At 37.6% G+C, this 26,004-nt stretch overlaps 2 protein-coding genes across 8 annotated transcripts in view; one reads left to right on the top strand and one right to left on the bottom strand.

Annotated features, from left to right (window-relative positions):
• Window positions 1-2,899: 2,899 nt before the first annotated feature.
• UCHL5 (ubiquitin C-terminal hydrolase L5) lies at window positions 2,900-22,563 on the bottom strand. Of its 4 annotated transcripts, none has more exons than XM_082312928.1 (11): window positions 22,425-22,563; window positions 20,789-20,852; window positions 18,877-18,982; window positions 10,928-11,053; window positions 10,780-10,841; window positions 10,572-10,702; window positions 8,918-8,981; window positions 7,990-8,092; window positions 7,423-7,536; window positions 5,378-5,476; window positions 2,900-3,490 (listed from the first exon to the last, which is right to left on the bottom strand). In XM_082312928.1, exons 1-11 carry the CDS (start codon window positions 22,504-22,506, stop codon window positions 3,446-3,448), a joined length of 996 nt encoding a protein of 331 aa, XP_082169054.1. In that variant the 5' UTR covers window positions 22,507-22,563; the 3' UTR covers window positions 2,900-3,445. The 4 variants fall into 4 exon arrangements, with proteins under 4 accessions (XP_082169054.1, XP_082169053.1, XP_082169055.1 ...); XM_082312927.1 differs by lacking the exon at window positions 22,425-22,563 and adding an exon at window positions 21,752-22,194; XM_082312929.1 differs by lacking the exons at window positions 20,789-20,852; window positions 22,425-22,563 and adding exons at window positions 15,201-15,284; window positions 16,313-16,561 and having other exon boundaries at window positions 18,877-18,894.
• The window catches only part of RO60 (Ro60, Y RNA binding protein), a 16,998-nt gene continuing 13,538 nt past the window's right edge, over window positions 22,545-26,004 (top strand). For 3 of the 4 annotated variants that reach the window (XR_014228266.1, XM_082312926.1, XM_082312924.1), the window contains exon 1: window positions 22,921-23,153. The gene's annotated coding sequence lies outside the window, so the exon portion shown is untranslated. Of the gene's footprint in view, window positions 22,630-22,920; window positions 23,154-26,004 lie in introns of those variants that run through there. The other variant, XM_082312925.1, reaches the window with a different exon arrangement.

Here is a 26,004-nt window from a genome sequence, read left to right as displayed (position 1 = left end):
TCATTAAGCATTCACTTTCTGGAGTGACCCTGTTTTTATTGATTACATTCAGATAAATTGTACAAAAGTACCCATAGACTTCATATCCTCCATTATCTACCTCTATAACATCATGAGAATAAATAAATCTGCTATTTGATCTGACATTTAAGAAGCCGATATGCATATGTACAGATAGCATGACCATTTTCCCCACAACACCCATTTATTAAAAGCGATGTCATGAACTTTAAAGAAAACCCAGATAAGCTCATTTGCACTACTAAATGAAACAGCCAGTAAAGAATTGTTTCTGTAGAAGTTTTAGATGTTGCAATTCAAGTGAAAGAACTGACAGTAACAGGTCATCTTCATGAACAGATGTAAACCTATTCTAAAGATAGAAAAACACTGGCCTTGTATATGCCTGCCAATTTTTATTTTTTAAAATCTCCCTGTCTCCTTTCACAGAGCAAAAGACGCTGTCACCAGTACCACAACCATCTGGATCCAATCTTTGCTCTAATACTTTGCTATGCTCAAGTTCATTCTATCCGACTTTTCTGTGACCAAAATAAATTTTATTTGGCGTAATACATCAGGGAGTTTTTTTTTTTTCTCTGAAGCAAACACTTAATGAGTCTAGTGGTATGTCTTACTTCTTTCTTCTCACCCTCTTAGTCAAGAAACAGACTACTGCATTTTCATGTGTCTTTGGGCAGCTATTCACTCATAAATCAGAACGCTGTTGAACATGCAAATTTGTATTTTAAATTTGTATCTGCATACCAAATTGGTATTTTAAAATAATTCATGTCCAAAATATAAAATGTTACCCTGTGAAGGAAGAAATCAGGCTACAGCAGGATTCTTAAATTTTTATGTGCTATGTTAAGACTGGCAGCCAGAGAACAACACTGTGAGATCACACTGAAGTTTTACATTGGGATTTTATGTCAACAAACTTTTAGCAAATGGGAGATACACTGACCTCTTTTGGGCAACAGGAAACAGCAGCTGTATGGCAGAATTCTTCACAGAAACTGAACTTATTGTTTATTCTCATTATACCTGAATTTTGTTGACAGCTATGCCACGCCATATGTTTATACCAGCAGAAAGCAGTTGCCCTTGAAATAAATCAGAACACAAACCTTTCACCATTCTATATACAGCAAAATACAGCATCTTAAAACTGTAAGATGGATTAAGGTCCAAATCTCTAATTTTTTCGGTACCTATAATTAGGTAATTCATCAACTTCATATATAGCTTTACATTCATGTGACACTGTCCTAAAAGCAGGCAACATACAAATAATTGCCTTTAAAACCAAGATACATGTTATGAAAAATGGTTTTACAAACTTGATGAAAATGGTAAAAAATTAGCATATGGGTTTTGATCAGGAAAAAAAAGATTCTATAATATAACAAAGTACACTAGTTTTGAGTTGTTCTGCATTAAATACTCTTTTTTAAAAAAAAAAACAACAAAAACATTTTTCACTCACACATGGGACTAAAATTTGGTTAAAATTTGATCTTTACATCCATCCTTTTTTTCATTCCACAAATCCAGAAAGTTTGCTTGCAATATAAGTTATTCTGGCTTCTAAAAAAAAAAACTATTAAAATAATTTGCTGTTTTAGCAAAATTCCTTTTCCTTTGTACATGCCCAAGCATGCAAATAAAAGGAGAATGGAATGACTTCAGTAGAATTTAAGTTGACATCTATTATGGAATAGCAAAATTTTATTGCAGAAAGTATCAAAATTCTCCAAGAATGTCAGGGTGCAGCAGGAATCATCAGGCTACCACGTAAAGACAGACAAATCTTTTCAACAGGTTGAAATGCAGTTTAGAGTATAACATTAAGATCAGAAATGCCTCTTACAGAGAAAGAGTCTTTCCCTTCCCCTAGACAATACTGCTGCAATGAATTATTAAAGTAGGGAGCTCTCACACAGTTTATGTACTCATTAACCTGCTCAATTTTCTACAAAACACAGACATGGATCTCTTGTTCTTTTCTGAAACAGATCTTACCCTTCCAGCCACCGCAATGACTCAAGTGGTTCCTTTCAGCAGAAGGAGAGTACAGTGTATGTTTTACTTCTTTGGCTAAAATTTTATCCTGTCAATATATATGCAATGTATATGAAGCACCAACAGATAACAGAATTTGTTTCATTTCGGGGTTACAAAAAATTCTCTAAATACAGTATATTCTCATCATACAAGCCTACAAGACCAAAGGACCTCACAGTTCAATGATGTATGCCTATAGCCAAAGTAAGCAAAACAAACATGTTTTACTGGTTTTAAATGTCTTCCAAACAATCCAAGTTCTTTTGCTTATTTTTCTTTCTATTTCTTGTCTCAGTCGTTTTGGAAGAAACCGGAAATTTTCTAAATGAATTAATATATACTATACACTAACAGTGTTACAGTAATTCAAATATTATGTATTGCTACAATGACCTGTTACTATCCTTAGCCCAAACAATTTGCCTATTCATAGTTCACATATGAGCCGCACTAAGAAGGCAGAACATCATGGGAGCTCCATTCCCCAGACATTCCCTCTGGTCCATGGAAGACAGTTCAAGCATCTTCCATTACAATGCTGTTAGCAACAAGAATCTTCCATACATGTTTTTTTCTTACATTAAATTACCTCGCAAGGTCAATTAAAAAGCATTGTTTTAAAGACTTAAATTTAACATACTCTAGAACAGTACTACCTTATATCCAAGAATATTAACTCCCCAAAACAACAGCATGCCTTCTTTCTAACCCAAGTTCAGAACGCACGTACTCCAAGTCACAAGGCTGATGACCTCCAATACATGTCCTAATCATCTTATCCAATAATAAAATACCACAGAAGAAAGTTTGCCAAAATAAAAATGGGAATATTTATTATCTTTTCTACTAAAGCAATGCAGATCTTTTGAGATTATACATTGGTCTTTGCAAATGTTTCTACAGCTAAATTCATACTTTTCAATTTTGTAAAAAAATTAGACACATACTTCAGAAAAACAAAGACACAGGGTATGTCACTGAACAACTGGATAGTATTATGATTGTTAGTAGGGATGAGCAAAGAAAGCTCATGCTTATACTTAAACTCTGGCATTTGTATCATTATCATATATTCGAGTGGGACAAAACGGGTACATTTTCCTTGCACATTTTTAGGTCCTCTTCCCAAGCTTTCAGAAATCAGGTAGACTTAAATACTGAATTTGACCAAGAGAACCTAAACATTACTTAGCAGTACTACATGCACAAGATGCGGGGGAAGGAAGAGAATTAGACCCGTGCATACAGTACAAGACAAACTGTTACAACTGTCAAACGTGCGCTGGACAAAATTTAAAATTTATGAAAAGTTTTATTTGTCATCATGAAAATAGTTTCAGAAGCACATAATTGTATGTATTTTGCAAAGTCATCTTCACTTGGCCTCCTGAACTTTCTTGGCATTCTGTTTTTCTTTTGCCTAGAAAACAAAGGGAGATGATGTTAAGCCCTGATAAGACAAAGATCTTCTTTCTAGAGCTTTGAATGACTACTCATTACACTTTTGAATAGTCAACAAAATATGTTGTAGAAAGAGACATTCTAAATGTAAATTTAGACCCTTCAGAAGTATCCTACTACTATTTTACTAGGTTCATATATGAAGTCTTTAAAAAATACATATAGGTTTAAATATATTATACAAAAGAAACTATAAGATAAGGTAACTTTCATAGGGGAAAAAGATGAAAAAAAGTACTATTTTTAAAACATAATTTAAACTTCATTCTTCATACCTCCTTATTCATTTAACATAGAAATAACTCTTCCTAATGAAAACATTTTGTCACAAGAACACACTGCATTCAGATATAATGATTATCACAAATTAAATTCTGAAGCAATCAAGATCTTAGTTTTTTAAATCTTTCAAAAGAGCAGAGTGGGAAAAAGCCCACAAGAGTTCCTACCAATATATCTGCAAACAGATTCTCATATAACTAGTATCAATTCATAGATAGTTCAAATTGACAGGGAGCTAGCATTTTCTTCCTTATGAATTTAGGGAAAAAAGATTAGGCAAGAAGAGTGGACAATTCAAATGAAATACCAGCCATCTTTCTGTCAAAATTTGTTCGCTCTGAATCAGACTCCTGCTTGTTACAACTTAGTATTGAACAGAACTGGATCTAATTCAATGATTTAGAATTAAGACTTGTTATCACCAGCTGCTCAAGTCCACTGGAAATTTACTTGTAAAAGAAGCTTAATGGTGTTATAAATAACTCCTATTAACACGAAACTGGATTAAAACTCCAGAAGTTACCCAAAGAAGGAAAAGATTAAAAACTGAATCCAAAAGTTTCTGTCTTATTAACTACTGGCCTGCAAACATACTCTCCTTAGTAAATTCAGCTAAAGAATGTACTAATTAAATAATACTTAGCTCTTTTTTTCATTATAATAACATAGAGATCCTTTTTCAGTGTGAGTTCAAACTTAGGGATACTATCTATAGCACATGAGTAGATATGCAAGCCAGCACTGATATTACAATTCAAGTACTTGACTAGCCATACAGTTTAATAACCTTGCCAAAGTGACAGGCACGCTTTAATACCCAAGCCTTAATACAAACCTTAATTGTAAATCAATGTTAATAGCTAGATGCCTTAAAAAGGGGAGAACAATGAGCCAGTAAATCAGCATAAGAACAGAGAAGATTAAGAGAACAAATTTCAAGCTACCTAAATTACCAGAACCTGTGTGCAAAGGTTGCCATCTAGTGTTGACAGCTAGATAAAACAACAAAACGGAGTACTAAAAGTCCAGGTTGGCAAAAGAGATTAATCTTGTATGTACACACCTGCATATGTATACATTTAAATAACCTTCAGTTCAAAAAGGGATATCAAGATAGTATGGGGAACTCTACCACATACTAACTGGAGCAACACATCACAATTTTAATCGGGCTTTTAATTTCCCAAGTAGAAAAGCCCAAATCATGTGTCTCTTGTATTGTAGCATCTTATGCCCTGTAATGCCATCGTTCAGCTGATATTGAATTGCCTCTTCCTATATCACCATTAGAAAAATTTGTTTAGGTTATCAAAGGGGAGATACAGTTTGCCTTTGCATAGTAGTACAAAGTTGGTTGGTCCCACAATCTCCAGTCTCCACTGGAACTGTGCCTCTTGAGAGCTGCAACAGACTATCAGGTAAACTAGCAATGTAGCTGAATGTAAAGGTAAACCCATGCCATTTATGCTTCCAAGATACTTGACTGCATTTTTAATTTTAAGTAGAAGGTATGAAGAATTATAGTAATATACTGTTTCTTAAAAGTCAGCTAGGAAATACTCACTTTTTCTACTAATGGTATTAACTGTTGGTGCTCTGCTAGAGTCTTTAATAATTCCATGATGAAAGGCAGATAGTTATGTTTTCTTCTAATATTTTCAATCTAAAAATAAATTAAAAGCATTAACAGAATTATTATATGGCTAAACAGAGATTTTCCCCATCCTTGTCGTTGTCGCTACCTCCCCCCCAAGAGCTGGAGTTCTTTTTTAAATTTCAGCTGGCTAAAAATAAAGTCAAAGCAATAAAATTCTGAGCACATGGTGAGAAAGTATATGCCAGATGAATTTACTCTTTAAGGCACAAATTCTCCTTACGGTCTTTTTTTCATGCTAGCTGAAAAAACCCTCAATGATTAAGTAGGTTATATGGTTTAGCCACTGCTAACACTGATATGTATTGTTATCTATTCACTTTTTTTTTCCTCAACTAAAATTGCAGTTCAACCTATGTATTTTTACAGTCCCTTGCGTAGTTGTGGTCTCAGCCTAGGCTGAAGATTTAAACATTTCTGTAATGTAAAAGCATAACTGTTTCTGTTATACTGAACACTTTGCAGTTTCTACAATGGTTTGTTTTTTCAACTGACCCCAAGTAGACACCCTAACATAAAAAATGTGGACTTTTAAGCAGTTTCCACAATATTTCCACACACAATTAGGAACTTTAAGGTTTTTTACCCCCCAATTTCATTTGTTTGCTTACTTTCATGCTTGGTAAAGCACATGCTTTGTTTGGGTTTTTTTGTGTTTGTTTTTTGTTTGTTTTTTTTTTTTTTTAAAAAGTTTCTTGAATTGCATCCTGATGCTGTGGAAAAGAGCGTAGTGACACTGCTTTAGAGACAGATAACAATAACACGTTACAACTTAACACATGTACTGTAGAAATATATCTGAAATTATCATTAGAATTATTGAAGTCTTGGTCTGTACCTTGTAGAAACTAGTGAAAACATTTCTTTCATTTTTAGTGAAAAAAAAACAACATCTACTGCAAATGTTTCTTTCATTTCTTCATCCTTTGATATATACAACTTCTTTTTTAAAACTTATTTTTAATCTAGCCACTTTCTATACCCCTCACAAAAACAGGTTAAGGGATTAATAAAAAAAAAAAAAAAAGGAAAAAAGTTTGGTTACCCAGCTGCCCCCCTGCATCCCCCAAACATTCCTTTAAAAGTATTAGGGAATTATCAAAAAAGTTGGAATTGATGATCTCAGAGAAACTCTCCCATTCCCCTTTTTCATTAATACCACATGTCATCTCAAAGACTGATACACTTTCAGTGCACACACATAAAGTACTTATTTAGGAAAATGCAGAACATGCCAATTGTGTCTTCATTGCTTTCCACAGAGGCAAAGACAGCAGGTAAACTATAATAAAAGAACAATTCAAGTACCCTAGGAGAGCTTCTTCACTAAAAGCTATGCAAGTACTTATATGTCAGAATAGGAGATACATGTGCAAACACAGAATGAATCTATACATGAAGTTCACAGAATCTCTTGATTAGCCTTCATTGATACATCAACATTCTTCATTACTGACAATGAGAGCTGGAAGAACTTATATGAACACTCTGTAGAAAAATGTTACGACTAACACGCCGAAGTCCTTCTAGTAAAAACAAACAAAAAAAATCCTACTTAGTAAGAGGCCACTGTTACATATAGTAGTGTAATTAGCAACTCCAGCAAGAAAAGGCCGATCAGCCTTCTGGGGCACATAGAACAATTTCTTTGTAGGAGTTCTAGAACTCACTGTGCTTAAAAAATATTTTAAAGTGAGAAAGATACAAAGAAGTGGCAAAACAAAGGGAGCTACAGAGACCATTACAAAAACTGACTTCTAAGCCTTATGCTAAAAGGAAGCAAACTGGTGATTAACCTGTAAATTCAGGAATGCAACATGAATTTGCATAACATTGTCTTCCTAGTACCCATCCAACTCCTTCAGATTAATTGCAACAGCCTCCCATAGATATAAAAGCTGGCTTTTTCTTACAACTTTCCCAATAGTTTCATCAGAAAATCAAAGGCTACATACCTTATATCTTTTTAATTTTTGGTTCTCTTCTTCAATTAACATCTGGTATTTTGCAACTTCTGATTGTATCGAACTTAACATATTACTGCTTTGATCTGTATCCATAGGCTCCTCCTTCCACAAAACAGAAAAAAGTTAAATGGATGATGTTACTGCATTTTTTTTTAATTAAAATAAGTCTTAAGAGTATTTCTATCACAAAAAAATTCAGTTTTGCCTACAGTTATAGGAACATTCAAAGAATTTCCACAGTTAGTTATAAGCAGATTAGCTCAAGTACTAGGAAAAGAACAGTTCCACTACTGCAGCAAATTAGTCAAGAAAGAGAGCCACAATGACATGGTCATTCTGTACCGAGGGCTCAAATTAGCTCACTCGGAACTAACCAGAGCCACATCAGTGCATCCACACAGCACTGTACTGGGTTGGACAGATACGTAGTAAACCTTCCCTGCTTTTTTTAGTGATACTCCATTTGGAGCAAGGAAAGAAGGAGGTAAATAATAAAGCGAAGACACAGAACTATTATCAGAGAACTACTCCATTAAGTTAAATACCATGACCTACCTCTGCAAGTTGCTGCTGCAATTCTGCAATCCTCTGCTCATATATCATCTTTCTGTCAGATACAATAGCCATCAAGTTAAACCTTATCTCACCTTCACTGTATCTAAATGAGGAACAAAAAAAAAAAACAAACAATCAAACAAAAAACCCACTTTCAAAATTAATCATTAACATGACAACTCAAAAACCTCCTCCCTGATTTCATTATAAGGGAATGTATTTTCTGGAAAAAATAAAATTAAATGGATCTGTTAATTTAACTTGTGCTACAGAACCAATCTTGCCACAAAATAAAATCATTCTCCAAATGTGATTTGGTAGTAATGTTTTGGTTATCAAAAAAAAGTCTTCAAGTAAAAGACTTTGAAAATTGTTTTCTAAGAATGGCATAAAATCAATTTCTAACACATTTGGGGCTGCAGCTTGGGGTCAGAGCTAAGTCTATAATATGTTTTTCTAGCTTAAATTTCTAAAACAAGCCACTTACCTAAGGTAAACTTGTTCTCTGTAAATACCAGCTGTATGGATATAGTTATTATCTGGTATTTTTAATTATAAACACACACCGAAACTTTATCCATGATAATGGCACTCAGTTTTCACTCACAAGGACCCACAGCTGTCTAACAGAGTTCATAATCTTGCTCTTCCTTTTTCAGAGTACTAGTAGGATCTCTCTTCACCACACAGATACCTACTTTGATTAATCATACAGGAACACAGCATATTTGAGACTTATCTATCATCACATTTGGCTCATGTTGGGCAATAGGTTCTGAAGTCACACAGTGATATGCACATAAAAATGATGCATAAGTGTCATTCCTTAGAAATGGAGCTGAAAGCCTTTAATTGAAGGAAATTAAGAATAAGGAATTTTTGAACATATATAAAGGTGCTCTATTTTAAAAGCATCATGACTATTTACTTTTGTATACGTTTCTCTATGACAGGCCGTACAGCACTTATCCAGTCATCTTGATTGCATGCACCTAGAAAAAACACAAAGAAAAAAAAATTAATCTTCTTTGCAAAATTTATTGCAAATTCAAGACTTGTATAATTGAGGCTTATGCAGCAACTTCAGAATATGTAACAAGTTCTTCCTTGGCAACTGCAGTCTCAAATTACTCAGGTGAGTTTTTTAGGAGGTGGAAGACTTTTTAATAACAATACTTAGATAATGTACTGGCCAAAGCAATGGAGCAAAACTAAATTTTAAGGGCATAAGCATCTAACGCTTATTTTGTTGATAAAAAGAAACAACAAGGTGGGGGGAAAAGTATGTTATGCAAGATTTTTATGACACAAAAGAAATTGGTTGGTATGACAACATAAAAGTAGATAGCAAAAGAAAAAAATTATGGATAGTTACAGCTGTTGCATTTAGACAAAATAAAGAGTTAATACTATGTAGATGCAATACAATGTTAAAAAGTCAGACCCAGAAAAGAATATAAAAGGATATATGATAGATAACTTGATTTTTAGATAAACGAGATAATAACTAAAGGTGATTTCATAAGTTGATAATGCCTCTTTAACAATTTCAAGACCTTAAATCAAATGAAGAGACTCATGATCTTGTGACCATGAAAGTTATGTTACTAGTAGGTCTGCAGACTATAGTCTCTCTAGCCAGACTAAAGATGAGATTTAGCAGCAAGCTATTTCTCAGCCTAAAAATAAATGCAACTGTCAAGAAAATTGGGAAAACACTCTGGAAGTGGAGCGTGGAACATACTGAGATTATATCAGACTCAAAAGAAAGTGCAGACACACGACAGGCACTGTAGAGCTTTTCAAGACACAAGATGGCACACATACTACAAGTTACGAAAGATTACAAGACATGAAACAGGAACAAGTCTTACAGAGACTAAAACTATGCTAAAAGTAGTATTCTTTTTTAAACCTTTGGGAAAATTTTTGCTATCTAAGAAGAAAGAGGACAGTGTGTAAACACCAGCCACATAATGCATAAAAAGCATATGGAGTCAGCTGTATACATGCTCCCACAGAAGAAACAAATGATAAAATAAACAGTTTATTATCAACCTGGGAAAAAAAATAGCTTTGAAAACATGACATGGGAATTGTCTTGGGTGACAATACCACAAAAAGGAAGATGTGGGGAAAAACATCAGCGAAAGGAATTGAGCACTATCTGTAAAGGAAAGCCAAGAAGATTACATAGTTTTACCAGGTTTTGTTAGCAATAGCTCAGAACAACAACATATTTCCTCAGGTAAGGAGAGCAAATATCCACAAGAAGTGGGTTATGTAAACTTCTCTCTTGCAACAAAACTATTAAGGTATTAGAAGCCCACGAGATTGCATGGCCTGTTCATTTAATTACTGAATGAAAGGAGAGATAATCGGAAACATGGAGGAAGCAGGAAGAAAATTGCATTTTCAGACCAACAAAAATAAAACAACGTAAATGACTGCAAAGAAGAAAACTTAAAAGATATGCTTTATTTTAATAAATGACTTGGTTTGATCCTATAACATACAACCAATTTGTTGCAATAAGCTATTGTTAAAATGAAGGATGTTCAGAAAAAAATACAAAATATTACCTAAATCAATTGGTCCTTCCCTTAAGCCATCTAGTTCATATAGCCGTCCGTTAACAGGAACATAGCTTACAAAGTGAAATGCATCTTCTTCTTTTGCTGAAGACTTTGCATCAAATTCAAACATCTGTTGTCTGCAAAGAAAATTTTAAAAAATCTGAGATGAAAAAGAATTTGCTCAAATTTTGCCTAGATTTAAAACATGTGTTACCTGGCAAAACTGTTGTGAACTTGCCGAATCACTTCCGAATTGCTTAGTGCCAAACCTTTCATCTGAAAGTAAGTAACAAAATTAAATTGTAAGCCAACGTAGATAAAACACTATAATACTTAAAATACAGAAAATAGTAGGCACTTACCGCAGCATCAAAACTCTGTGAAAATTCTTTAAATTCTGACAAAGTCTCTCCTAGATGGATATCTTGATGAGCACAATTTAATAGCACACTTACTATGGCTTGAGTGGCACAAGCATTATTAATTACCTAGAAAAAAGTGTTGAGAATTTGTTCAGTACTGGTGATAAAAATTTAATTTCAGCTGGGCAACATTCTGCATTACAAACACGCACTTTCTATGCTGATTCACATCAGAGCTTCAGTCTAAAACAGGCAGCAAATCTAGTCTGAATAGCCACAGAAAAGGCTTTGCTGTAGGAGACTAATAAAATGAACACAGGATGACTGTCATATACAATTCATTGATAAAACTGGTATTTCACACCTCTGCTTAGAAACTCTGTCATTCTACTGTCTCACCACCTCCCTAAAGTGATTAATAAAGGACGTGAAAGAAATACAGGAACCCTCTGATTTCAGTGGAAAAACAAATTACTGTTAAAAGCAAGCTGCCCAAATTACATTATATCTATATAATATCTTTTTTACATTATATCTATACATATCTTTTAAAAAAGCCAATTCTCCCACAGAGAATGTCCTTCAAATAATCAGAATTCCTAGCAGGAGTAGGAGCTCAAAAAAATTTTAATTTGGGACAATAAAGCACATTATGGAACCTAGAATTTTTATAAAAACGATGCATTGGACAAAAAATTTCAAATATCCTAGGGATAAACTAGTAACATTTAGAGGTGTTCCAAGATGTAAAGATTTTTTAAAAGATGGTTTGCTGAGTAATAAGCCATATGAAATTTTAGATTTTTCACTTGTTTCTTAATTTACAATATAGCTATCCTTTTCAATCTTACATTTAAGTTACTAGTTTGTGTGACGTTGGTCCTTAGACTTAAGCGTTAAATATTGCATTTTTAAAAAATATAAACAAACCTCTTCATATTACAGCCATGTTTTTAATGTTGCTTAGTAATGCCCAAACTACAGTATTTAAAGAGAGTGACTACAAGGATTATTAAATATAATCTGAGATTTAATTAAAAGCACAGTAATTAAAAGGTGTAAGGCCATAATAGTAGAAAGACTTCGTATTAGCAGGTTTTTTTCTCAGTGAGCTATAGGCTAGGAAAAATAATATATCTTCAGTCTATGAGACTATTTTGCAATTGAAAACACTACTTAAACCTTAGGACTGGGAGAGAGGATGTTGATTTTGTATTAAAAAAATGAAAATTAGTTCAGGGCTTTGAATGTGAAACCACTTCCAACAAGAAAGGAGAAAGAAAAAAAAAAGAGGAAAAAACCAACTAACCTGTTTTACAATCAAAGCTAGTGTTTAACAAAGGAAAACCTACTATGTTAATACTATAAGCCACATCATATATTAGTTTTCTATGCTTCAGGGTGTTCTCAGTTCTGATTATAGTGCAAATGATAAAGAAATAATAATGCACTACTTAATTTAAGAAAAATACAATCTAGTTGACTTAAATGGTAATCAAGGGAGTCAACTACACATGCAGAACAGGTTACAGCAACTGAAACTCAAATTAAACAAACTGCAGGTACACAACCTGAAGACTACAGTTCACACAATTACAAAATAAAGGACATAAAAGGAAAATCCATCAAGGGCAGTGAAATAATGAACAGCAGCAGAAAAATTAAAAACCACGGACTACTAGAATGACGTAATTCAAGAGAATTAATACTATAACATAGGAAAAGGAACCAAGAACTAAAGATTCTCTGAGATGTGACTAGAGAATGGTATCAGAGACAGCTGTAGAAGTAGTACTAGGACAACAGCAGGAAGATCCTAAGTGGATTAGAGTGGTCTAAGCTGAAGCAGTGGTTACAGACATTTTAATTAAGCTGATAGAGAAACAAGAAAGAAGGTAGAGACACCTGTGGTGAAGAACTACTAGAACAGTGCTATTACAATGATGGGAGGATCACTACAGCAAACTGCACTTGGTAAATGATAACTAACACAGGACATTATAGGGAGGGACAGCACTAAGTCATAACTATTTTTACTGAAAAATCAAGATGGAACAATCAGTTGCTCTGGCAGACTGCTAACCCAATCATGGTTTCAAAAAAGGGAAGGGAAATTAAGACATATTTTGTGCCTAGAGGCAAGATCAACACAGAAACTGTGTTGGACCAGCTGGATACAGGAGCTTTAAACAACAGCAAAAAGAGGCAGAAAAATTGCACTCAGCAGGGAATTTGTGGTCTCATCAAATATTTGCCTTTCAGCATGAATATATTTTTGTATTCCAACTGCAGTAGGAGAGGAGTCTGTTTAAGTATATAAAGGATGAAGCTAAAGAATCTTGTCTTACTGCTAGAAAACAATATGCAACAGGGGCAGATCTTAGACCAGTGGCCCCCAGCTGCTGAAATGGAAATACATTCTAGAACTACAAATACTCTTCAGAAAGTGACAGGCAGGAGGTAAGGAAAAAGCAGCAAGAATAGTTCTGTAGCAGAGGAATAGGAGCAAGTGCAGGTGATACGCATAAAAGGACAGCATGTTCCTGGATCTAGATGACGTGAGAGAACTACCAAGATGGAAGGAGGTACCTAGCTCATGGTAGTTCATGCGCAGGGCAAAGAGCACAGTGAGGAGGAGGTGATTGCAGTACCAAATGTAGATGAGCACAAGGTTTATTTGTCACATGGGCAGAGCATCCTATCAATGCACACAGCCAGTCCAGCACTGCTATACACACAAGCTAGCGAGTCCTTCGAGAGAGCAATTGCTCAGGATACCCATCTACCCTAATTTCTAATGTGTCTCTCTTACTTAAGGTGTCTCAGCATTGGCAGAAAACATTTTCTGCGTTTAGATAGCATGAGAATATATGCAGGTTGTCCCAGAAAGATTTTTGTATTGACTTGAGGAAACTTAAAGAGTATTTTCTGGTTTTTTTGTCCAGAAATCCCAACATTTGCCTGTATATTTCTGTCCAGGAAGTCCTGGAGAGATATTTGATTGATCAATACTCAGGACTCCAACTTAAAGCAGATACCTATATTTGAAAGATTTTGCTAGCAAAGCTACAAGGTGTATTTAAAAATATTTGAAAGAAAACAATAATATATATACAGATATATATGCACATTAGTGAGATGATCTCAAAAAAACTGAGAAGATTGCCGTATCACCAAGCTTAGCTTAAAACAAAGGAACCACTTGAATAGGCTACTCTGGCACACTCTTCAATTAAGATGTGTAACTTCATAAGCAGGCACCTTTCCCTAAGGATCTGATCTGAGTTTCTGGATCAACTTAAGGTTGAAGCACTTTAAGTTCTTGACTCGCATCCTCTATCTGATGGATTACATATATTGTTTTTCGAAAAGCTGTGGACAACCCTGTGCTGCAATTGGTAGTATAACCAGCAAATCTCTGGGGTTCACTTACTAAGCATCCCAATGTTAAAAAACAGTTGGCTTTACAAAGCTCAACATGAAAAACTCAGCATTAGGACAAAGTTCCAAAACTTATTCTTGTTTAAAAACCCTATCTCATTTTATTTATTTATTTTTATTCCTTTGGAATAAAGATATAATCTTCCTATAGTTATATTCAATTACTGAAAATTTCTTTCGGACTTTGATTAGAGGTGTTGCAAGTTCATTTTACTTCTTATAAGTTATCTGTTATCCCAAGTTCAGCTTTAACATGGATATCTGGTCTATCTTAATGTCACCAAACCTGAAAATGTTAAAAATTTTGAGTCTGAAATCAACTGAAGTATTGGAAATGTTAAAAAAACCACATACAATATGCTTCCATTAGTGGCACAAAGATAACTAAAGACCAATGTTTTGTTATTAACAGTATCATTTAGAAGATCCTCCTTCTGAAGGTATATACATTTTATTCCCAATTAATGAAGTTAATGTTTTATTATCACAATTGTAATGTTCTATCATCACAATGCAGCATAAAATAAATATATGGCACAAAACAAAGGCATGACACCAATACTTCAGTAATAAAACCTGAAGAGGTTATTAAACTAAAAAAATTTAGTACATAAGTCTGCAACAATGGCATTCTTTTTTGTCAAGAGACGCTTCAACTTCTGCAGTGATCAGCACAGAATACAGCTATGCAAAACAGTGCTGAATATAGCTGAATACATTGAGTGGTACAGTCATGTAGCCACTGTGTGTAAAAATAACAGCAAGGGCCTACTTAAGCAACACAGAAATCAGGAAATTCAGAGTTAAGGCTGAAATTGTATCCTTAACTCACCTCATTGTGCCTAGGTATCCTAGCTCAAAGGGTATGTAAGATCATCCAGAGTTCTGTGGCCTCAAATAGAGGACCAAATCATACCTAGGCATAACAGGGAGGCCAAATTTAACATGAGTGCACATAAAAGTGACCATTAAAAAAAAAAAATCCTTTAATATGCATGCATATTAGACAGATTTTAAAATTCAACCCCCCCAACATACTCATGGTTTAATTTTGAATAAGATCTAGTTGCCATTTGGAATTCAACTACAACATCGCTATGAATGTGGATATGAGTAAAATGTGAGCATGCACAAGCTTCTTACCAAAACTGTGTTTCCTAATGCAATTTTAAAGATGTTTTGCTACACAGTTTGAGCACTGGAGCCTTTTACATCTAACTAAAGTTTCCCCCCGCAAAATGAAACAATTTTTAAGATGGAACATTTAATTAAAATTGAACAGAAATGGAGCCATGCTGTAATAGCATCATTTATTTCCCATACTAAATTGTTGTTACATATTAACAGTTACTTAGTCTTGCTCATACAGGATTCAAAATGACACTTTAAAACTTCTCTGCAGTAAAACGGATTGTACCAGATCTGTTTAGATGGTAATATTTAAAAGAAGAAAATATATGGGAAAGGAGAGTCAAAGACTTCTTGAAATTTTTAGGGCTCCAGTGTCATGTCAGTTTTGAAGATATAGATCAGCAGACCAACAATCTTAAATGTCATAAAAAATTTTGCTAACCCAGAAAACAAATCTATTTGTTCTAGGGTTCCAGCCTACAAATGAACATATGGTTATTTCACCCATCACTTTTGTAGTTAAAAAAAAAAGAGCTTGACATCTGAAAAAGATTCTTGAAAGATAACAAAACCCCATCCTCAAAGCCACCGTGAAATTGGACTTAAACCACGCATAGAGAAAACAAAAAAGGCACGCAAGCCCAGCTGCACAATAGCTGGGAGGAGTTGCTATTTTACAATAGAAATATCTAATATTAATGCTTGTCTTCTCTTGTGCTCCTGGGTGACTCAAGAGGATTCACAGACTGCGGTTTCAAGAAATGCAATAGCTTCAGTACTACTGTAAAGAAACTCCTCTTCTCTCTCACTTACCTTTTACCTGCTTTGGCCTGTACAGACTCACTGAACAAATACATCTCAGTGTGGCAGGAGATCAACCCAGAAAATATGCACGGAAAATCTACAGGAAACTGCTGGCTGATGAGCTGCACTGGCTCATGGAAGTTCAATGCGCTGCTGAGCCATTGCAAGAGAGGAACAGAACCATGAAGTTGAAAGGAGACAAGCCGGGAGGACCGAGATGTCCTGCTCTCATCAGCGAATCATCAGATCAGCCATTTCCTTGAGAAAACACTATCAGTCCTCAAAACATAGCTTGTCAAGTTGGATCTCTAACTAAGGGTAACTTCCTCCAATGTGAAAGTCACCAGAGCTAAACTGGTATTACAAATCCCCCCAAAATATCAAAACCAGTTTCTTTCATTTATGTGTTGACTTTTAATTTTAATTTTTTTGTGGCTATTTCACTAGTTGTTCAGTCACAATACCTCAGTCCAGGCAAAACTGAACTGACATGAAACACAAGCATATATATGTCTACAAGAAATGTTCTGATTTTGCTAAGCCACTGCACTTGACTAACAGACAATACTGAAAAATGAAAAAGATATTCTAATTTTAAACTCTTTGCACGTTGCTTTTGAAACCTGTATTCCATGCCATCAAGTGGCATAACTACTATTTTAAAACAGTGAACGCTTCTAGAAATTGCTTTCCATGCAATTAATGAATTCTTAGAGTCACTCCAGCACACCCTCCTTAAAGGCAGCAGGTGAAGGAGGGGGAAGATTAGAAAGTTCCTACACCTCCACAAAGAGGTTTCAGACTTAAGAAAACAGTAAAATATGAATACTTCAAAGAAAGCTATAAAATAAAGACGACTTTTCATTGCTAGCCTTTAATTTTCTGTTTTTGTTAGCAAGTCTAACATTATCCAAATTTTCTGATGTACATGCTGCAATCCCAACTTAAAGCTCAACAAATCTCTTAGCTACTTGCTTTTAAACTGTGTCACACTTCAAAAAGGGAAGTGGAGAGTGGAGGAGGGAAAAAAGGCAAAAGAAGTGGAGCAAGCACACAAATGCTTTGAAACTTTTCAGCATCCACAAGAACAGCAATTCTGGGAGATCCTCATCTACTCACAGAAAACAAGAAAGATGAAATTCCTTGAATATGGGTAAATCTGCCTTCATCTTAAAAAAAACTCTCTAGATTCATATCAGAGTAATTTCTTCCTGCCATGTAACTACCATTTGAGAGCTGTATCAAGGATTTTCCCTGAGGTTCTTTGCATAAAGGCTATTCTGTAGCTACAGCCTACTGATCACTAATGGCATGTTTGATTAGGTAGAAATCACAACCTAAACCAGTGTCTATCAACCTATAAAGACATTTGGCAAACTACTGCTGATCATTGTATCATAAGAATGGTAGACACTGCTTGGCAGGACTCAAGAGCTGCAGCAGGGGAAGAATGAAGAAAACAGCATTAAAAAAGACCAGGGAATAAAGTCATCCACAATAGCATGAAACAGTAACGTGACTATAAAAGAAACAAATTAAAGATGATTATCTGCACAACAGAACCACATGTACAGAGCAGCCAGGAGAGCTATAGATACACCTAATGTTTCCATTGCTTTCCATATTTCTATACTTTCAGCTAGAAGTGTGTAGAGACTTCTTTATATCCTGAAATTTAAATACAAAACACTTCTTCGTTGAGGAAGGGGAACCAACGAACCAAAAAAACCCCAAAACAACAACCAGTCTATGTGTCAGTCTTCACAGAAAGCCTAATAATTTGCCCTTTGATATGAATGCTTTGTAATTAACACATGTAAGGTTACACTTCTTGTTTGGACTGTTATATTTATCATCATTTGAGAAGCAGGTCTTGAAAAAGAGCTAAACACATTTACTAAATACCCCTCCTTTCATTCTGGTTACTTTCTCTTGCTTTTCTTGCTTGCAAACAATACACAGAGCAGCCTGTCAAAGCTAACACAAAATTTCAGTACTAGTTGGTATTTAATAAAACACAATGGATTACATTAGCAAAAACAATTTTTCCTATAATTTCTAAGTTAAACTCACCTTTCTGATTCAAATACTTAGAACTTCCATGGCAAAATGGTTTGCAAACTCTTAAAGGAAAGTATTATCCTAGAGTTATACTGCCCTGGCTGCAGAGCATTTGCGAAACACAATAAATAAAAACTGGACCAAAATAAACATGCCTTCCTAGAATTTGTTGAAAGTGGTTTCAGAAAAATAATCTGCTCATTCTGCTGAGAACATTTACCAAGTAATTCTTTATTGCACAGAAGAGTTACTGTTATAGGAGAGGACTGACAAATAAATAAGAGCTTTACTCTTCCACACCTGATGATATTTTTGTCTGACTTGACAGATCAACCTGATTTGCTTTGTTAATCATCTTTTAATACACAGTTCCTACTCTCACAGAACTTGTTAGTCATTTCACCTTGTAAAATGTTAATTTTTGTGTACATATTAACAAAAAGATATTTATTTTTCAGTATGAAAAGCTATGTTTCATGACATATCCAAGAAAAATACTGAACTTGCCATACCTGTTTAGCAAAAAATATTGTATCCAGTCTGGAATCCTGAACAACAGAACCTGCTGGTTCCTCTCCAGGCTGCCACTTGAAGAGGAAAATCAGCCCATGTACTGGCCTAAAAAATAAAATTGATAGGAAAAAAAAAAAAATCACCTGTGCTGATGAAAAATATCAAAGCCAGAAATTTCTACTATAATTTAACAGTATGCTGGTACAGTAATTCTGTTAATTATTTATTTCTAAACATAGGGAACTTGCACTGAAATTTTCAGATGTGATCTTTTAATTAGGCAGAACATACTTCATGCTTCTTTCCACATACGCTAAACAATCGCAGTGTGAATTAGTATTTAGTCAGTAATTTTCATAAGTCAGGACCAGTTTTCCTGGTTACTGTAGTTATCACAGTTGCACAACACTCATTTAAATTTGTTAGTGATAAATAGCTATTGAAACATTTGTCGTTCATATACAAGAGCTGGAACTAAAGTTTGGTAATCCTTTTAGGCTTAAATGAAATATTCAGAGAGGAGCTCTCGTGAAACTTCATGCCTTGAGTTCTCCCTCTGAGAAGTAAGAGAAATACGGTTCTCTTTTCTACTAAAATTGTGTCTTGCTTTGCAGACTGCAGGTCTTGCATAGTAAACAGCTTTTACTGCATGTTGCACTGTATTTAGTATTCCCATAAAACAAAAACTTATTAGTAAAGGAAACAATTCTTACAAAATCTACAGCTACATTAAAGTAAAAACTTATTCCTCATATCAATCTGAATTTAAGGTCATTGCCACAAAGATGCCACAAAAGATTTATCTACAAAAGGTAAACATACTACTGTACTGCATAAGAAACTTTTCCTAAGCTCTGACCAGAAGTCTGAGATGTCTTTTTGAATAGTGGGTCCACTGAGGGAATTTGAAAAATGCTACGTGCTATTATATTCTTTAACTCTTAGTGTTTAAGTTAAAATATTGTATGTGTGCATGAGAAGGAAGGAAGCTGGCCATCACTCAAGACTAGAAAGATATACATCTGACAGTACAAACAAGCAAAGTTGTTACTTTATGAACAAAACAAGGTAACGTTCTGATGAGGTATCATATGAAGTACATAGTGCAGGCAGCAAATAAACCACTTCTCAAGTAACATTTCTCCCATTCAGGTGTCACTTGTCAAATACCTTCAGTCAGACAAAAATTCTAAAAGTACATCTTCTGTACTAATTATTACATCTTCTGAAAGATTAATTACACAAGTGCAGGATATCTTCACAGGAATAGAGTATGGTCTGGGTTAGATGACATTTTCCTCTTAAAATCTTGCATGTGAACACGGATAACACTTAATGCATCACGGACAAAATAGTAAAAGAATTAATATTGCCTAATGAGAGCAGAACTGTTCCGTATAATATCAGTCATTGTCAGTCATAACAAAACTATTTGCCTTCACATACATATGGAAGTGGTTCTGCAGGAAAAATGAGTTACAAAAGTACGTCAGTACAGTAAATTTATTTATTTAAGGCAACAGATGCAATATCATGTTATGTGAGGAAGAAGGACAATAAAGCAAGGGACAGAAGTTTGTCAAAGAATTTGTCAAAGGGTATAATGCAAGCCAATGACAAAATCATTAGAAATCTATTTTCACATTCTAGCTGCCATTAGCATCTCCTTCCAAAACCAGAAAAGCTAGATTAAATACCAAAGCATTAATAAAAAGTAATTTAATTGCCAAGTATTCAATTAAATCAAAATCCTAATGAACTACTGTGGAAACTGAAGGGAAAAAAAAAAACACACCAAAACCAAACAAAAAAATGCCACCAAAAAAAAACCACCTGAGTTTAGTACGTATTCTTTCAGCGACTTCAGACAAATGTGAATAAAAACCCATGCAGATTAGAAAAGTGCCTTACTTCAATTTTTCAAAGTTCTCTGGTTCCAAACTCCATATTTCTTCAACTTGTGCTCCTCTACAACCTGAAACAAGGAAAGAGACAGGTTTCTTCAACTACCCCATTCAAAAGGGATGCAGCCAGTAAAGACAGACCCATGAAAGAACTATAGTAACTTTTACAACTTGTATGTCCAGGTTATGGAAGTCTATTTACAGGCTTTAACTCATCTTCATTAAAAAAAAAAAAAAAAAAACAAACTAACCAAACAAGACAGGTCAAGAGAAATTATTTGAGGAATTTCTCCTGTGTATGGTGATGATGTCTTTATAACACAGCTATTTAAAAAAGAAGCAGAGGAGATTAACGTGTCTTGGGTCACCTCATATCCTTTGCTCAACTGAAAATAATACTGTTTTTAAAGACATTGTCAGCTAGTCCAAAGCAAAGCTTAAACCATCTATCTCCAGAAAAAGACCCATGTTAGTAGACTGAAAATACTGTAAACAATACACTCAAGCAAGACATTTGCATAAGATAGAGCCCAAAAAATTCAAATACTTTGTACGTGGAAGATTAATCTATCAGTTAAATAGAAACACAAAAGGAGAAGCATGCCTGGACTTCACTTGTGAGAAAAAGACGTGACAGAAATCATAAATGATTGTAACCTAACATAAACCCATTTTGCTTCTTTGGCCAAAATCCTGTGTAGACATATCTGTTATTATAACTATATAATCACAGTATTACCAAAGATACTAAATGCAACTCAACATAAAATTTAATACTCTAAAAGCCAAAGCAGCCCCTTGCAGGCTACCCAGCCTACTGCCAAGCACCACAGCTCAGCCTGGTTAGAGTCCTTTCCCGTAAGGTCCTCTCTCCTGAAGGCTCTGTAATTGAGCCAGCTGGCACACGACCCCAACCCGTATCCAGCACTTCGCAAACGCTGGTATTCTCCCCCACGCAGCTTGTGCTTACCGAGCTCTCCGGCAGAAGCACACATGTGCCCGGGGCTCCGTTGCACAGCCCGCCCTGCGACGGGGCACCCACCGCCCTGAAGCCGGGAACACCTGGGCCGCGGCGGGACAGCCCGAGGCCGGGGCCCGGGGCCCTCGGAGCTCCCCTCCGCCGAGGGGCTGGCCGCTGCCCGCGGTGAACAGGCGTGCAGGCCGCCGGGGAAGCACGGCGCTGCAGAGCGGGCAGCGCCGGGCGCCGCGAGCAGGGCCCGAGGCCGGGACAGCCGCGCAGAGGTCACCAGAGACGCGTTCATTCCCACTCGCGTCCGTTTGCCGCCGCGCTGCCGGCTGCCACAGGAGGCGGCTTCGCGACGCTCCCGCACGCCTGCGGCAGCGCTCACTCCGCCGGCGCGGGCTGGCGGGGCGCGTCGGACCTCGGCCGAGCCTCCCCTCCGCCGTGCCCCTCCTCCGCCCGCCCGGGCGGGCCGCAGCCACGCCGCGGCCGGGCTGAGCCCACCGGGGCCCCGCGCTCTTCGCCAGGGAACCGGGCAGCGCCCCGCTGGACGCGGCGGGCGGGACGGTCTTGCACCCGCGCGGGAAGAGCCCCAGCCACCGGCGGGGCCGCGGCCTCGGAGCCCCACGGCGCCCAGCGGCGCGACCCCAGCGCCCGGCCCCGCTCCCGCTTACTCCCTCACCGAAGCCCTTGATGAGCTCCGTGAAGACGCCCGGGTCGCTCTCCATGAGGCACCACTCGCCGGCGCTGCTCCCTCCCGACATGGCGGCGGCCCGCGCGCTCCCTCAGGCCCGGCGCCGCCGCCGGCCGGTTAAGCTGGGAGGCCGAGGCACGCCGCTCCCTTCCCGGCAGGCCCCGCGGCCCACGCCGCGCCTGTCATCTCTATGGTGAGGCGGGGCGGGAGCAGGAAACGGCGGCGGGGACTGGATCCGGGGCAGCCGCCCGCTGCCGGCGGTGGTACCGCCCCGGCCGCGGAGGGGCCGCGCCTCCGCCCTCCGGCTCCGCTCCTGTGGCGGCGGAGAGGCGGCGGGCGGAGGAAACCCCCTGCGCCGCGGCGGGAAGCGGTTCCGGCTCGGCGGCGCGGCCCCATCCGGGCACTGGGGTGCGGCCGCGGGGGGCGGTGGGCGCGGCCCCATCCGGGTCCCGGGGATGCTGTCAGGGCGCCGGCGGGGCGGGGCTGGGCTGCGGGAGACGCGGAGCCTCCGGCGGCCGGAGCGGGACCCGCCCTGCCTGTCCCCCGCGCCCGGAGCCGGCTCCGCCACCGCCCGCCATCCCGGGTGCCCTCCCCTCCCCATCGTCCGGCCCGGCGGCCGCCGCAGCTCCCTGGGGCTGCGCCACTGCTCGGCGTCGGAGGCCGCGCTGGCCCGGGCAGGCCCTGCCCCGCGGCCCCTCCCAGGCCGCGGCCTCGCAGGCAAGTCGCGCCTCCCGGGGGAGCGCTGAGGGCGGGGGGAGCGGGCTGGCCCCGGCCGGGTGGCCGGCGGCGCGGCGCGGGTGTGGGCTGCCCCGCTGCGTCAGCCCCGGCGCGGGGGCGGGCGGCCTCTCCGGCGGGGTTGGCGTGGATGTCGGAGGAATGCGGAGAGGCCGTCTCCGTACGTGGCCTCCTCCGGCTTGGCACCTGGGCGCTGGGAGGGGGCACCCCGTGAGGGGGTTAAGGGGCCTGTCCTTTGGGGTGACTCGTCTGCCGCGCCCTCGCTGGTGTGTGTCGTCTGTAGAGGGGCTGACAGCTGAACTCACAGGTTTTCGGGTGTTACCTTTAGATGCTCTTTCCTCATGATTTTATTCTACGTCAGCTAAGCTACCTTGTCCCTCCAGTCAATATTTTTTTTTAAGCAGACAGACTTTTAAGCAAGTTCTGTCGTACAATTGTTTGAGCAAGTATGTGGTTCATGCCGTCTGGTATCTCCTACGCTGCCATCGTACTGGTGATCATGGCATTTGTGATGTGGAAAATGTTCTCCTAGCATTCCTGTTTACACAGAGATGCTTCTGAAGTGTGAGGACTTACCTTGTTGTCAGAGCGCTGCTGTAGGGCAGGTGTATTTTGTTACAACCATAGCTCAGTGTGATGGTTACAGTTTCTCTGCTCAATAAACTAGAAGGCATTCTTTGTGATCATCAGTTTAATGCTTATACAACATTTTGAGAGCAGAGTGGGAGACTGCATTTTCTTATACAACAAAGTGTATATGATTTTGAAGTATTTGAAGGCAATTTGAAGTGTTGTCTTCAAAATGTCAATGCATTTTTTTCACAAAAGATCTGACTTGGTTAAAGTTTAATTCCATATGTTTTCACTACAAAGTTTGATTCTGCACTGTTAACATAGCAGGTAAATTTAAGAAATTAAGTTAGAAGCTGTAGTTCTGTTAAAGCTTTGTCCTTTTCATATTTTTTTTAATATGTACCTGAAACTTGTACAGTAAGATATTTTATTTCTTAGGAAAACTAGGGGTGAATTTTAAAAGTCACAGAAAATAACAGGAAAACTCAATCACGTTATGGTACAGCAACATAAAGATACTGACTTACCAATCAAGATGTAAGTGCTGTATAGGCTGTTTCAGACCAGTCAAAGCCATATTTTACTTATAAATTAATTTATATGGTGTTTGAAATATAAAAAAAAAAAATTCCCATAGTGTTTTTTGTCTTTCATTAATAATAGTGGGCAACCATGAATTTTAGTTCAGCAATTTTTGTTATAAAGTGTCTAGTCTGTAACTTTCAAGACTTTTCACATTGCTGTTTGCATTCAAGTAGCTCAGAAATTGGAAATGCTTATGGAGCCAGAGTATCATTGATAAATCCTCCATGAGCGTTTGAAATTCAAGTTCACTGCTGCAGCTCGGCAGATGAAGAGTAGGGTTACGGTAGAGCATACGTTAAGTGCGTTTTACCATTTATATTTACCATACCATTTATCTATCTGCAAGGGTGAAAGTTGTCTGTGTTGTACAGGTGTTAAAGGAGAAAATAAGCTTGAGGTCTGGGCAGAGGAGACGGACTGGTTAGAGGGAGAGAATAGCTTTGGGAACTTGTGAGGTTAAAATACAAAACAGGAGTTAGAAATGGCCAGCATGGTTTAAATAGTTCAACACTGAACTTTCCAGTAGATCCTGGCGAAGTTTAAATTTGATACTTCTAGTGTGGCTGGTTAGTAGTGAAATTACTGATTTGCATCAGCTATTGCAGATTTCAAGGGTAATTCTTAAAATATAAATTTATTTTAAGGAATTTAAAATTCATATTAGGATCCAAAAGATTATGTCGGTTTGAAGCTCTTTTCAAATCCCTGAGGCAGCAATAAGCTATTTGAGATAAGTCTGTTTTGTATCCTAGATTGCTTATCAGAAGGTATTAATAACTTTATTAAAGGTTTCAGAAGACATGTCATAGGCATTTTCAATGAGGTAAGTACTGCAGGTAATTAATTCCATTGTGAAATACTATGTTTCATCTGAGAAGACAACTTTGAGGGCTGAGTGAAAATGAAGCTTTACAAAAGGTGGAAATTGCAACCGCATCTGTTTTTGTAGCTCATAGTATATTCCTAAGAAGGCAAATTAAAGAGCTAAGCTTCAGAAAAACTAGAAGTAGCTTCAGAAAAACTAGAAGTAGCTTCAGAAAAACTAGAAGTGTACATTTGCAACTGTCTTTTATAATACGGATGTTTGTGTCAGAAGCCTACGGATGCTAGCACGTACCTCTTTCAGTGCTATGAGTCCATACAAAAGCCTAGTCCATACAAAAGTAAACATAAAAATGATCCATTATTAACGTGCGTAAGTTAGGTTTGTTACATGGTGTAACAGAGAAGTGCAGCAGGAGAATTTTTTTCTCTGATGGTTAGCTCTAAACTTCTTTAATACAATACAATTAACATCACACTGCATATTCACATATAACAATGAGGTAGTGAACTGTTTGCCTTTCAGGATGATACCTTTGGTGGAAATACTGATCTTGTGTTACAGTATTTTATAAATAAATCTAGATTTCAAACCACATAAATATTATTTGTAATTTTAGAAATGTTATTATTTCATTTACGTTTTGCTGCCATTCTCAGAGTGGTGATGACAATGGTAGCTAATTTGTATTAGTGAGTATAAAACTAAGCATGTGAGGACAAGTGAGGCTCTCCAAGTGAGAATTAAAATAAAATGGACATATCAGATGGAACCTGTGCAAATGGAAAAGTGTAGGAAAAAACCTCTACAATATTCAAAGTAGTGCTGGTATTTCTTAATATAATCAGCAAA

Source organism: Platalea leucorodia (genome assembly GCF_965183815.1).
Source record: "Platalea leucorodia genome assembly, chromosome: 5".
Classification (NCBI taxonomy): domain Eukaryota; kingdom Metazoa; phylum Chordata; class Aves; order Pelecaniformes; family Threskiornithidae; genus Platalea; species Platalea leucorodia.
This window is presented reverse-complemented; position numbering and strand designations above follow the sequence as displayed.

Coding starts and splice junctions, on each gene's coding strand:
- UCHL5 (XM_082312927.1), bottom strand. CDS start 22,043: ATGAACGCGTCTCTGGTGACCTCTGCGCGGCTGTCCCGGCCTCGGGCC. Junction 20,853..21,751: donor TGCTTCTGCCGGAGAGCTCG/GTAAGCACAAGC, acceptor TCCTTGTTTCAG/GTTGTAGAGGAGCACAAGTT. Junction 3,491..5,377: donor TAATACCATTAGTAGAAAAA/GTGAGTATTTCC, acceptor TTTGTTTTCTAG/GCAAAAGAAAAACAGAATGC.